This window comes from Montipora capricornis, chromosome 1 (assembly GCF_036669925.1).
Source record: "Montipora capricornis isolate CH-2021 chromosome 1, ASM3666992v2, whole genome shotgun sequence".
Classification (NCBI taxonomy): domain Eukaryota; kingdom Metazoa; phylum Cnidaria; class Anthozoa; order Scleractinia; family Acroporidae; genus Montipora; species Montipora capricornis.
The window spans coordinates 41,435,367-41,449,741 of NC_090883.1; the positions used below are offsets into that span (position 1 = coordinate 41,435,367).

Below are 14,375 nucleotides of genomic sequence, written 5' to 3' on the forward strand. Positions count from 1 at the left end.
TAGCAATTTTTTTTCTGCCCTTGTACAATTATTACAATCATAGAGCGACTTTCATGTGACTTTGAAAAATAAAAGTAAAAAACAGAGCATAAACAAAAATGCAAAACATTTGATTGGCTTATTGAACAAAAACAAACAAGCACGAATTTTCATTAGCTTAGTGAACCTGAATGCAAACAACGTCATCTCCCCATGGAACTTTCTGAGAAGCGATCAGCATTTCGCTTTGACATCATTTGGAATGCAGTAATGTGATTGGGCAATCAAACTGTTCACTGCCCTTGGCGGGAATAAGGAGAAGCTCTGAATATTGGTCCATGAAACAAACTGCGAACACTTTTTCAAGGTCATATGAAGGTCGCTCTAACATTTAGCTAAAATGCTGATGAATTTTATAGTTCACAAGGATTGCTGATGAACAGTCCTTCTTCTTTATCACATGGCAATCTGCTTCCATTCTTCACTGATGAAGTTCTGGCATTTTGAAACATGTGAAAAGCTTGCACTGTGATGCAATAACCGTGAACAAAAAGGGCATGCAACATGGCCAACTTCTTTGATATGTTCCATCAGTCTTTTCAATGACCTACACTTCTTTCCACATCCATGACACAGGCCTGGTTCATCTGCATGGGTTTGATGTACATGCCTTTCAGAAGGTGGATTCAGCACTGGACATTCCTTTAGGTGTTTCTTGGATATTTTAGCTACAAATTATTGACCACACTTACATTTGGAATGAATTTCCATGTGGTTAGAAAGGGAACCACTGTCTATACCTTTTTTGTCGCAAACCTGACAGGAAATTGGGCCATAACTCTTCTCAACATCTTCACAGTTTACAACATAGCTTTTTTCTTGAAGATTACTTACGCCTGGCATGGCACTTAGGTGCTGATAAATTTTTAATCCAATCCATGCATCTAATGCAGCATAGTGGATCTGTCTAAATGTCAGTGGAAACTTTTCCCAGTTACTCATGGCCACTGACTTCGGCTTCTCAATTTCAATCCCAAGTAGACCTTTTGCAAGAGATTTCAGTCCAAGCTTCTGTGATTCTGGGATCCCAATGCTTTTTGCCATTTTTTGGGTATCCACTAACCCCATGCATTTCAAACCAGTATCTTTCTTTAGTTTTGCTACATCTTGTAAAATTCCACTTCCAATTTTGGAGATCTTTTCATCACTCAGAACAGACGCAAGAACCTTTGGAGGTGTCCTTATGTAATGAAAATGACAAACTAAGCATGAACTTTCTACCGCCAACTGAAGAACAGCAGTCTTGTTCTCAACTCCTCCCTTCTTCTTGCTTTTAAACTGTGGTTTCCATTCAATGTCAAATCCAACTGCCTCAGCAAAGCAATCAATGACATTTTTTCTTAACCATGCTTCTACCTCCACTGGATCTGTTGTGTATACCACATCAACCCCATCTGCGGGGTACGGCAATGTGTGAATTGATGTGCAATTCTCCTCTCTACTTTTACTTAAATCAGAACTTTGTTTAATAGGAAAGTGTGCATCATAAGAATCAGATGTGCTATGGGTCAATGATTGTCCACATGGATGGCCTTCAGCAGAATATCTTCTGGATTTCTTGTTTATAAGGTGACGAAGATCATCGGCATCATTTGGCCTGTGTTGATTTGCAGTTTGTTCCGAAAGTTTTGTCCCGTAACTGTTTCTAAATTGCTCTGTTGTAGACATGGCGGTTCACAGCACCAGTGAAGTCGTCTCTCTGGCCTCCTGTGGACTAATTCCAGGACCTACCGATACAATTTGAGCAAGCTTTGATAGCTAAAAATTCAATCGATGCGGTATTTTGCCGGTAGGACTGGGTGGCTCCACACTCACCGAATTACCCAGAATTCCTTTTGGGCATGAAGGAGGCAAGCGGAGACTGGTCCTCATCAAAAAGTAGCGAGAAGAAAATTTCTAGGCGGATACTAAGGAGTAACCAATGTGCGTGCTGTTAACGTAGACGTTTTATCATAGGAAATTCGGCCTGGCCTTTAGTAATTTCTTGTCCAAGAAACGGTATAATGTAAATAAGAGAGTAATGAGATTTATGTGCAAGTGTGTGTTGTCCTAAGTAGCGTGTGCATGTATATATGGAAAGAAATCAAGTGAGGCCATCGCTACTGTGTGCATGTGATGGATGAAGAACCTTCGCTGATCCACAGCATCAGGAACTTCTTATGCAACACCTAAGGACAGAGAAAAATCTCTGACGCGGGCGGGAATCGAACCCACGACCTCCTGATTAGATCACCGTTGCTCTACCGACTGAGCTACAAGGCCAGACGGGAGCAGGCCGTGGGAGTTTGAGGACAAATCGGCTCGGCCCAAGCCAAGTACTAAGTGCAAGTGCGTGTTGTCCTAAGTAGCGTGTGTATGTATATGTGGAAAGAACTCAAGTGAGGCCATCGCTACTGTGTGCATGTGATGGATGAAGAACCTTCGCTGAGATTTGTATTTGCGATTACCTGTCCTCTTACGTACCACTTAAGTCAAACTCTACATCTCTATGCAATAAGCGCATTCAAAATTTCCTCATATTATTGTATAAAAGTAGTTTAAAAAAAAAAAGCTTGTCCTGCAGATATGAAAAATACGTTTTCTCTCCCTTTCTCATTTTACGCATGATGTTCGTGGAAATTACATTCTGTCCCTCAATAAACCTAGAACAACCAGTTACGGTCTTAGTTCTTTTTCTTACGTTTTTACTAAGTACGTTGCGAAATGCGCTGATTTTTCCCGTACCACTGAACTAATCCGGGGCCGGATTTTGTACAGCGGCTTTTCGTTTTGATTAATATATCTTTAAATATTATTTAATATTTAGTTATGTATCTGTATATATCATGTATGTTAGCTGTAATGTCTCGAAGATATTATTCTGAAATTAAGATGAAATAAAGTTTTATCCATGCATGTATGTTACCTTCGGCAGGGCGCATGCGTGCACTTTGTAATCTGCGACTCCAGTGCTTACCATATGACAGATAAAATTACTATTCTCTTGAATATATAAGCCATCGAAATCTTACGTTAAATTGTAATGACAAGGGCGGTTTGGAGCTGTGAGTAGGCGTGGGATTTGTCTCATATGGTTTAGGGGCCGACACATCCCTCCCTCAATGCCGTACCGGGAGGCGAGGTCGGTTGCAGAAAGCAGCAAAGGGCCAACTGCGTCCAAAAGCGATCGCACGGGCCGAAATCCCGGGATGACTCGTTTGGTACGACGCTCCAGCGCCACGTCTGGAGGAACTGCATATTTTTCTCGTCTCGTCTTCAAACATTCCGTCACCGCATACGTGCGTAAATGTTCAGCCTCTCCGATACCTACAATACTAGACATATTTAGTTGGAACACTTAGCGAATGGTCAGAAAGATCGTATTTTATACGGTAACTAGTCATCTCGCCACCAGGAAGACTCGCCACCAGCAAACTCGCCACCAATATGCAATCACCTTTTAGCTACTAACTATGTTCTACTTGAGAAATGATTGTAGCAAGTTCAGTTTCTTCAAGTACTTTGCCTTAAGTCTGCTGTAATAAATCATTACAAGGACATTATTTATACCACGTCCCCCTTCCCCCAATTCAATGTTGTGTGAGAATTTTTCGGGCGACTACTAGTAGTTGTGGAAATCAACATTGGAGGAAGGGGGAAACGGGGATGGGTGTTCCAACAAAAGTGGCGAGTATTGTATTTGCTTCAAGGAAATTGGCAAATCTGTAGAGGTGTAGATCAGAAGTCAAGTCTCTTTAGAAAAGAAGTCAACTTGTTACTAAGATAAACGGAATGTCTCTTCGCATGCTTTGTATTTAAAAAGGTGGGCAGTTGGTCTGAAAATGATTACAATCAAGGAATATGTGTTGGAGAGTTTTTAGAAAGCCAAATAATTATAAATACTATGTGGTATGTAAAGGAACATCTTCAATATGCTGTGTACCGCATTTCCATGTAAAGTAGTTGACACTGTGTACTTTGATTAACGTAGCGTCCACATGACATCGGTGGCTTTAATTATTATCGAGACGAGGATCGAGCAAAATAAGGGCGATCTTCCTTGCACTGGTACTGATGTTGGAATTTGAAGGCGTGACAACGGTTAGTGAAGGAATAAAGCTAGAGAGGTGGGGTCGCTGACGTCTTGTGAAGTTCGGTTAATAATATATCGAGTGGTGCCGATGTGGAGCTGGTACCAACTCAAGAAGAATTTAGACTTTTCGGGCGACTACTAGTAGTTGTGGAAATCAACATTGGAGGAAGGGGGAAACGGGGATGGGTGTTCCAACTAATGTGACCAGTATTGTAGGTCCAAATCTCCCTAGGTTTACCACAATAGTACAGTAGGCACTTCAGATCCAATATATTAGACACTTCAAATGGGAAATTGAGATTCCGAAAAAAAAAATCCTAGTTTTCCCTTCTATAGAGAAGAAAAAAATCGAAATACAATAAAATCACTTTTGCTGTATCTTGTGTTTGAACGACTTTGTTGTGATGTGGGTTGGTGGTGTGACAACCTGCTAACCTGCTCAAAGCAGGGATATAAAAAAAAAACAACTGAAATAGTGTCAAAAGTGAGATTATACTATTTCTATTCTTTAATAGAAGCCACGATTAGCTATTTTTAGAATATCATAGTGATTTCTCATGCAAACCCCATAAAATATCTGCGAGAAACTGAGTATTCATACTATGAATGCATCGGATATGAGAACCTTCCTTCACAGGCTACAAGAATTTTTCTCCACAACTCCTGAGGTCGGTTGCTCGAAGCCTGGTTAGTGCTAACCGTTGATTGAGATGTATCAAATCCTATAGATTTCCATGGTATTTAACACTGGTTAGCACTAACCATGCTTCGAGCAACCCGGGCCTGTATTTTATTTCCACTGAGTCTCCACCAAGTCTACTTTTAACTTAGATGTTTCGGGCCTCAACAATAGCAATATTCATTAATTAATCACAAAAGCCCTGACTAGCATCAGTCCCGCACCCTGAATATTAGCAATGTTATCAAAATATGAAAGATATGAAAGTGGTGAAAAGAAAATGGTACACTGCCTGCCATTTTCCTTTCACTAAATATGTGTGTTTATGTTCAAAATGTCCAGTGCCCTTAAAATACATTTTCTGTTGATGATGCCTTTTCTCTTTCACCTTTTCACACAAAAACTACTGCAACACTCCATATTGTAACTGAACAGTGTTTTTCATGGTTTTATTTGATCCAATGGAAGCTCAAGTTGAGATCTCTACATATTTACCAGTCACTAAACTACTGGGCTAAGTTCCATGAAGCAAAGTTAGCACTAACCCAAGTCTACTCAGTTTGATTAAAGAAACCTCTGTGATATTTATTTAACTATCGTTAGTGCTCACTCTACACCCAACAAATTTTACTCAAAAACCAGAAGCTGTGATTCAGTATGGTTCAGATGCATCACTACTTTAGCAAGAGTTACCTGTCTGTTAAACACACCAGTATGAATATTAGCCATTCCCATCGGGAATTACCTGATAGTTATAAATATACAATAGCAGGCGGTCAAATTACCCTGAAGACGTCTGAAGATGTTTCAGTGTCTTGTAAATATTCATCATTTATGTAAACGTGCTAGAAGTTTCTAGTTGGTCACTTTATATTTTGTTCTTTTGAAAACACGGGTTCTTACACCCATTTTCTGTGCCCTAACAAATACCACAGGTAAGAGTTTAAACTTTCCGCTAAAAAAGTTCAGTAATGGACATTTAAAAAGCACAGATGAACAGTAAAAACTGATCTATCTCATGAACAAAACCAATGAAGCATTATGCAACAAGCCTTCCATTATTTCAAATTCTTCTCTTTTACAGCGCCAAACTGAACTGATCGAAAGTGAAGGTGTCTGAGTCTACAACAACATGGTTTGTAACTTACAAAGGGATAAACTTTTTCGAGGAGCCAAATAGCAATTTTTTTTCTGCCCTTGTACAATTATTACAATCATAGAGCGACTTTCATGTGACTTTGAAAAATAAAAGTAAAAAACAGAGCATAAACAAAAATGCAAAACATTTGATTGGCTTATTGAACAAAAACAAACAAGCACGAATTTTCATTAGCTTAGTGAACCTGAATGCAAACAACGTCATCTCTCCATGGAAGTTTCTGAGAAGCGATCAGCATTTCGCTTTGGCATCATTTGGAATGCAGTAATATGATTGGGCAATCAAACTGTTCACTGCCCTTGGCGGGAATAAGGAGAAGCTCTGAATATTGGTCCATGAAACAAACTGCAAAAACTTTTTCAAAGTCACATGAAGGTCGCTCTATCATTTAGCTAAAATGCTGATGAATTTTATACTTCACAAGGATTGCTGATGAACAGTCCTTCTTCTTTATCACATGGCAATCTGCTTCCATTCTTCACTAATGAAGTTCTGGCATTTTGAAACGTGTGAAAAGCTTGCACTGTGATGCAATAACCGTGAACAAAAAGGGCATGCAACATGGCCAACTTCTTTGATATGTTCCATCAGTCTTTTCAATGACCTACACTTCTTTCCACATCCATGACACAGGCCTGGTTCATCTGCATGGGTTTGATGTACATGCCTTTCAGAAGGTGGATTCAGCACTGGACATTCCTTTAGGTGTTTCTTGGATATTTTAGCTACAAAATATTGACCACACTTACATTTGGAATGAATTTCCATGTGGTTAGAAAGGGAACCACTGTCTATACCTTTTTTGCCGCAAACCTGACAGGAAATTGGGCCATAACTCTTCTCAACATCTTCACAGTTTACAACATAGCTTTTTTCTTGAAGATTACTTACGCCTGGCATGGCACTTAGGTGCTGATAAATTTTTAATCCAATCCATGCATCTAATGCAGCATAGTGGATCTGTCTAAATGTTAGTGGAAACTTTTCCCAGTTACTCATGGCCACTGACTTCGGCTTCTCAATTTCAATTCCAAGTAGACCTTTTGCAAGAGATTTCAGTCCAAGCTTCTGTGATTCTGGGATCCCAATGCTTTTTGCCATTTTTTGGGTATCCACTAACCCAATGCATTTCAAACCAGTATCTTTCTTTAGTTTTGCTACATCTTGTAAAATTCCACTTCCAATTTTGGAGATCTTTTCATCACTCAGAACAGACGCAAGAACCTTTGGAGGTGTCCTTATGTAATGGAAATGACAAACTAAGCATGAACTTTCTACCGCCAACTGAAGAACAGCAGTCTTGTTCTCAACTCCTCCCTTCTTCTTACTTTTAAACTGTGGTTTCCATTCAATGTCAAATCCAACTGCCTCAGCAAAGCAATCAATGACATTATTTCTTAACCATGCTTCTACCTCCACTGGATCTGTTGTGTATACCACATCAACCCCATCTGCGGGGTACGGCAATGTGTGAATTGATGTGCAATTCTCCTCTCTACTTTTACTTAAATCAGAACTTTGTTTAATAGGAAAGTGTGCATCATAAGAATCAGATGTGCTATGGGTCAATGATTGTCCACATGGATGGCCTTCAGCAGAATATCTTCTGGATTTCTTGTTTATAAGGTGACGAAGATCATCGGCATCATTTGGCCTGTGTTGATTTGCAGTTTGTTCCGAAAGTTTTGTCCCGTAACTGTTTCTTGTAACGTGGCGGTTATCAGCAACATCTGGCATGCTATCCATCAACAAAGCCCTTGCAGCCTGAGATGATTCTTCTACATAATTTAGTGTGCTATCCATCAAATTGTTATCAGACAGGAGATGCCTGTGCTCTTTATTATTTGGACTGCTTCGATGTGCAGTTCCATCTGGCATATTTCCCCCATATGTGTGCCTTGAAGCCTGATAAGAATCTTCAGCATAATTTAGGGTGCTGTCAGACGCATGATGTGACAGGTTCCCACCATACGATGTGTCGTAAGCTGAAGTTTCGTAGGGATACTTTGCAAAATTATCCTTCGGGACTTGATCTTGATCCAACATGAAATGCACATCCTCTACCTGATGAGATGGACTCCTATCATTTGGCAACCCATAATCTGACGTTTCGTAAGGATAATTTTTATAATGATACCCTGTGATGGGATTCTTATTACTAATTTCGCCAGGTATGTGGTAAAAGGATGTCTGCTCAGGTGAGTTTTCTATGTGATTCTGTCTGGCGTCATGGTATGAATCTCTGTAGGAGTCCAACCGACTATCAGCTGGCACCTTTCTTTCAAGATTCTCTGTATCATGGCGAACGTCTTCAATATAGCTGCACACAGTCTCTGTTAAGTCCTCCACTTGTTCTTGCTTAACGAGGTGACGCGACGTCAAACCATGAGTTTTCAATGTGGCTTCTCTCCAAGGATCCTTGTTTTCATAGTAACGAGATTCTGTACCGCTTGCTGCAGTTTCATCATATCCTGATTCAACGCCTGCGCACATCCACTGATCCCGGCTTTCTCTTGCTCTGTCAATCCAAAACCCTTCGTTTGGTACATAGTCTCTCGTGGAAGTCGGATCAAGTGAAAAACCATCTATATCGTGCTCATCTCTGGGTATTTCTGTTAGATTGTCCGTTTTGATGTTGCGCAATGAACTATAATAAGTTTTCAAATCTTCCGTTGACCTTTCGGCGGATCCTACTGCCTTAGTTTTATAAATGCGATCGTTTATGTCCTCTGCTTTTCGGCGTAACAAATAATCCCAAGCTCTTTCACCTACACTTGTGCTTGCAGTTGATGATTTCTCTCTTCTATCTCTTCTGTTAGTCGTTGACGATCTCTTACTACGTGAATCGCGCCTAAAGCTCATGATTAGGGGTTGTTTTTTTCTTGAGATGTTCCTACAATACAACTTCAAATCTAGGATTAGGAAAAAAAGCGAAAATCAACATCCTTGCCATCGCATGTATTAACCACGCCACCTAAAATAAGGCGAAAGACTGGGTACTAAGCGCTGAGTCAGAGTTTCGCGGTGTATTGTGGTCACGTTTTCCAAAATGACGGAAAGATACAGCTTCAGTCTTACAACTTTCAGGTAAATTTCTTTCTTTTGTCCATTCTTTTCTGCCTTCATTGACAAATAAACTTATAGAAATACAATGTATGTTGCCATTGGGGGAACAAAACGAATACCTTTTTGAAAAATGTCTATTGTTTCGCTCATGTAAATAAGCTAAAGAAATTAATTTCCCTAGATGCATGTCTTAGATCTCTATCGATCAAATCTCGTGCAAGAGATTTTTCTGGTCGAAGTTTAATTTGCTATGTGTGAACATGTAATATCACGAGTCCTGGAGTCGGTTTCATTAAGTTGTTAACAGAAATTGGACGTCGCCCTCAAGCCACCAGGTTCACAGTAGAACAACATAATCATACATTTTACTGTATAAAGCCAAAGAGAAGATATATATTAGCAGGGTTTTATCCAGAATCTAAGACTGTTTCGTTTTTCCTTTCTCATTGTTTTATTTCTTCTTAATTAGCCAGTGTATTTGTTATTTTGGAAGTGCTCAGCTATGTAAGCTAAGACATAAATACTTCTTCTAGTCCTTCAGGCAAACTTGTCCAGATTGAATATGCTTTGGCAGCAGTGGCTGCGGGAGGGCCATCCGTAGGAATTAAAGGTAATGACGTCTGGTGTAAATGATCAACGTCTTGACAAAACACTTGAACTGCAACAACAGTACTCTTGTTTGAACAACAACAAAAAAAAACACTAGGCTGTGCAAATTCACTAGTCTGCATTTTACACTGACCAGTAGTAACAGTAAAACAATAATAATTAAAATTATTATTATTCAAGTGCAGTCATCAGAGTACAAATAACCCCCAAAACGAGCACCAATATCTCACGCTATTTGTACTCTAGTAGACCAGTTTGACTAGTTTTTCACAAACATATTCTTGGGTTTCACTCACGTGATCAACAGCCATGCTTTTCAAAGAAAACAAAAGAAGACGTTAGCATAATAATAGCTTTCAATTCCCGGAGAATTGGATCGGGACACCAAATATGGCAAAAACTGACCTCATTACTGGGTTGCTAAACCCAGTCGGAATCTGCGTAGCATTTCGTCGTTTTATTTTTTTCCATGTCGGTAAAAGTCTTGCCTGTCACTCCCCTGCTTAGTGGTGTCTTTGTGCATAGAGTCTTCTGTGCGTATTTTGTTAAGTTTGAGGGGGCTGGGGTAATGCGTAGATTTCTCTGGTGCACACGGGAGGACATTTAATTATTAACCTGGAATGGCGTTGGAAGTCATTGTAACACAAATGGGGTTTTAGTGCATCTTTAAACAAAATATGCCCTTATGGAGCTCAAGAATGGAACGTCAATTCGATAGACAACTTAGGCGATGAAAAATAAATACCTGGAAGTTAAAGCGATGAGTAATGGTCTTCGACAACAATTTCATTTTTCGCCGTTGGATATAAAGTAAGCTTTAGCTTGGTACTATATACAACACTGCAGTCAAATGGCAATTCTTTTATGGATTTAACAAACACTGAAGGAATCGAACGCCTTGAATGCATCACTGTGTTTACTGAAGTCGCATCTAAGTTGTCCGGCAAGTTACATTCATTTAAGACTCAACTCAGCAAAGGTAAAAACAAATTGGAAATGTGACAGTGAAAAATTATTTGAATGAAAGCTTGTTGGTTCTTTTGTCTTTTATTATTTACCGTCAAGGTTCTTTTGAAAAGGGTTTGATGTGAACTGTCAGAAATTTATTTAATTGCATATGCTTTGTGATTGTGTCTTTCGTTTGCATGCACGCAACTGAAATAGGAAGGGTTTCTTGCCTCTTAATCGCAAATATGTTGTTTGTTTCAATAAATGATTCGCTGGAAAAGATTTCTGTGAAATTTCCAGCTTTTGTAAACTTATCATGTTGTGTAATTTTCGAGCTTAACAAATTTGCATACATGTGTTGAAATGTGATACGGGGAGAATTTTGTGGTAGCGCATAAGTCACGAAAATAAACAGGTCTGTTGGAAGCGTGCTTGAGTTCAACAAAATGAGCCCCAAAATCAGCAAAAAATTGTCGATGAATAATAAAGTAGCTGCTATTTCCAAAATGATGGAATTACCTGGTGATAAATACCGGTAACCTCGTCTTGGAGAGTAAATTTTTGCCTTTGCAGAAACAATGGTGGGCGATTGTGATCTTTGTTTTGAATTCGCTCATTTATTGTCAAACTTTGTAACACTCGACAGAAAAAGAAACGAAAACCCGGTATCTTGCCATCATTTGACACAGATGCTTCATTTTAGTAAACTTTAGTATTACAAAGCTGTCAGATGCTCAGAGCGCACGCTTAAACTCGTGGTGAAAGAAGTTGTGTGGGAGCTTGAAAATTATCAACATGTCAGCCCAGAAGCATTTGTTTCTCACTTCCCATTTATTTTCTTCAATCTTTTTGGGTTCAGTACTTTGCTAGTAACCACATGTCTTCTCAGGCTATTTACCCAAGACTTCTACCATGGCACTACAATGATAGACAATACCAAAACAATATCGTGCACTGTTACAGCTACATATTACGCAAGGACAACTTGAATCTCCTGGAAGACAACACACAGCTCAGTTGACATTTTATATGGAATAAATCGCTGTGTTACTTCACTACCAACGTAAGCAATGCGTGTCTATTTTTTCTAAAGAGGACAGGAATTTCTTCTTTCTACAAATGATTAATTACAGGCCGGTAGCCAGGTTTTTAACCCCAGGAAAGGATCTGTTTCGTCGTTCGAATGTGTGAGGACCTGTGAGCCAAAGGGCGTCTGCTGGTAGGACGTCTGGGTGACCCCTTAAATGGTCTTCTTAATGACCCCCCAACTTGAAAAAAATTGTCTGGAACGGTGCACGTACCACAGGCAACGCAGTGTACCCTCACGGAGGGTCTAGTTGTATTGAAACAGTGTTTTGAGTCCATGAAAGAAGCAAGGGCCATTGAAGAAATTTCTCCAAGGAACTTGACAACCTTTTATGTCATTTCTTCATCAAAGTCTGTTTTTCTTGACCGGAAGTTTACTTGGAAACCAAGATCGTCATTGTGAATATCTCTGTACACCTTACAATAAAGAACTTTCCAATATTCCATCTCTGTTTTCCTGACATGTAATGCAAGTGTTGGAAATAAAATGCACAATGCTTTGCTCAAGGCTTCGATTGACAGGTTTGACAAGCTTTTGTTTTTGACCAATCAACAGCAACCTAATATAAGCGCGCGAAACCTAGATGGTCTCTTGCTGAAAAGTCACGTAAGATACATGTACACTGCAGTTCATCACTCAAGGAAGCAAGTTATAAGTTGAGCTTTATGTTTTTTCTTTTTTCCTTCTGACTTGAATAATAAACCTCTTACATGGGCTTGCCAAAATACAGCAAGACTCATGAAAATATCCCACAATACTACACATTAAATCGCTTCATGCTACAGTCCCAGGTTAAGTTCTGCTCTTGTGAGCCCAGTGGCTTAAGCGCAACTTGAGCTTTTTTAATAACAGGCCCGTAACCAGGGGGGGTGCACGGGGTGCGTTCGCACCCTCCCACAGGCCCCAAAGGTCCGCATTTTGATACTCAATATCCAAGTTAAGGCGTGCAGTTGGTTAAACTGAAGTTTAAAACCTAACATCTAAATAAAATCAAAGAATGGAAAAAGCAGTAATGTATTCACTGGGAAACTAAAACCAACTGCACCCTAGTAGCCCGAGCCATTCAGAACATTTCAATGAGGGCACAGCTAAGGGTGCGTTGTTTTGGAAAAACCAAAAACGGGTTTCTGATCTCGGATCAATGGATTTTCCAGTGTAAAAAAATGCAAAATCCTAAATTATTTTCCATGACAACGCAAACAAACAAACCCAGAGTTGCGTGCAAATTTTAAAAACAAGAAAAAAATAGCGGTTAAGTTTGTTTTGGAGAAGTTCTTAAATGAAAATGCCATCAGTAAAAAAATACCTTGGCGATTGATAAAAAGAAATGACGAAAAACACGATTTTTTCGCTGTAGGAAAAGTGCTAACAATATTGTTGCTGTCAAGAAACTTTTAGTGTAATTTCTGATGTGAAATTTGCAGGAAACCTAACTATTTTCGACCTATTCATGTCTTCGATCATACAGTAAAACTAGCGCGAGAAAAACATTTGGGCTGAACTGTCACGTACTGCGGTAGCTGTTAAGTACCATTTTTGCATGGGAAACCGCTTGTCAAAAATACTTTTTTAAAATCCTTTCCCAAAAAAACGCTGAAGTGATGACTCTCAAAAATCCGGATTTAGATTTAATCCGAAGTATCCTCCTTGAGTGTGGATACTTTCCTACCGTGTACTTTCCTGCTACAATTTCTCAAGTATTGCTATTTTCCTAAATAAATGGATTAGACAATCAAAAATACATTTCGGTAGTTTGGTCCACTTTGGCCTCGTTAGCACCCCCCCACATTAAATCCTAGTTACGGGCCTGAATAATAATAATAATAATAATAATTAACACAATTTATCGAGCGCTAATTCCCAAGGGTCCAAAAGCACCTTACATACCATTACATAAAAAATAAAAAATAATAATAAAAAATAAATAGTTAAAGCTATAAAACCTCATCATAAGACAGTTTAAAAAGTCACGTCTTTAACTTAGGTTTAAAAGAAGAAAGAGAATTGCAATGTCGAACGTCCAGTGGACCAGTGAAGATGAATGAGCCTTGTAGCAATATTTAGGACACTCTAAAGACACTGTAAAGCACATTTTGGCTGACCATAAAGAAGCGAATTATAAATTATTGTCAGTCCTTGAAGTGAGCTTTATGTCTTTTTGGGTCTTACACATATCATAGGACAAAAACGTTTGTCACCTATATGCAGTAAAATGATTGATGAAAATTAAAATCAGTGTGGGCCGGGCACTGGGCAAACTGACTGGCAGTGGACAGTGATCTTTATGTTGTTTTTTGTGTGCTTAAAGTAGACTAGATATTCTGGACAAAGAGGGCTGTTTAAATCCTAAACCACCCACCATTGACGAGTGAAAAAAAAATCTTTCAAGTCTCACTCCCAGGGGTCAATAGCTTACTGTTGCTATACATTTTCAGAGGCAGAAATGCGAAAAAAACACACTATTTCTAAAAAATGCTTGGATTGCAGATTACGTAACATGAAGTTTCTGTATTATTCCAGTAATATAATATTGTTCACGGTTGATCGATTGTTTGAGGTTGTACAATTTCAGGATCAAAGAAGAAACTGAAGGTGGTTTCATTTGATACAAAAAGATCACAGAACCTTCCATTATTATAACCTGGAATCCATGGAATCATAGAAACCAGGCTGTTGATAGCTTATCATTAATTTGGGGTGTTGAATGTTGTCATCA

The 14,375-nt window shown here is 39.1% G+C and overlaps 2 protein-coding genes across 2 annotated transcripts in view; one reads left to right on the top strand and one right to left on the bottom strand.

Moving 5' to 3' along the window:
• Positions 1-567: 567 nt before the first annotated feature.
• On the bottom strand, positions 568-8,909 carry LOC138015029 (uncharacterized). The gene is made up of 2 exons (XM_068861927.1): positions 6,407-8,909; positions 568-1,714 (listed from the first exon to the last, which is right to left on the bottom strand). Exons 1-2 carry the CDS (start codon positions 8,809-8,811, stop codon positions 715-717), a joined length of 3,405 nt encoding a protein of 1,134 aa, XP_068718028.1. The 5' UTR covers positions 8,812-8,909; the 3' UTR covers positions 568-714.
• A 65-nt stretch (positions 8,910-8,974) lies between these two features.
• The window catches only part of LOC138044290 (proteasome subunit alpha type-2), an 11,575-nt gene continuing 6,174 nt past the window's right edge, over positions 8,975-14,375 (top strand). The window contains exons 1-2 of the mRNA XM_068890895.1: positions 8,975-9,036; positions 9,549-9,625. Coding sequence (XP_068746996.1) covers positions 8,999-9,036; positions 9,549-9,625 — 115 coding nt within the window. The 5' untranslated portion in view covers positions 8,975-8,998. The remainder of the gene's footprint in view (positions 9,037-9,548; positions 9,626-14,375) is intronic.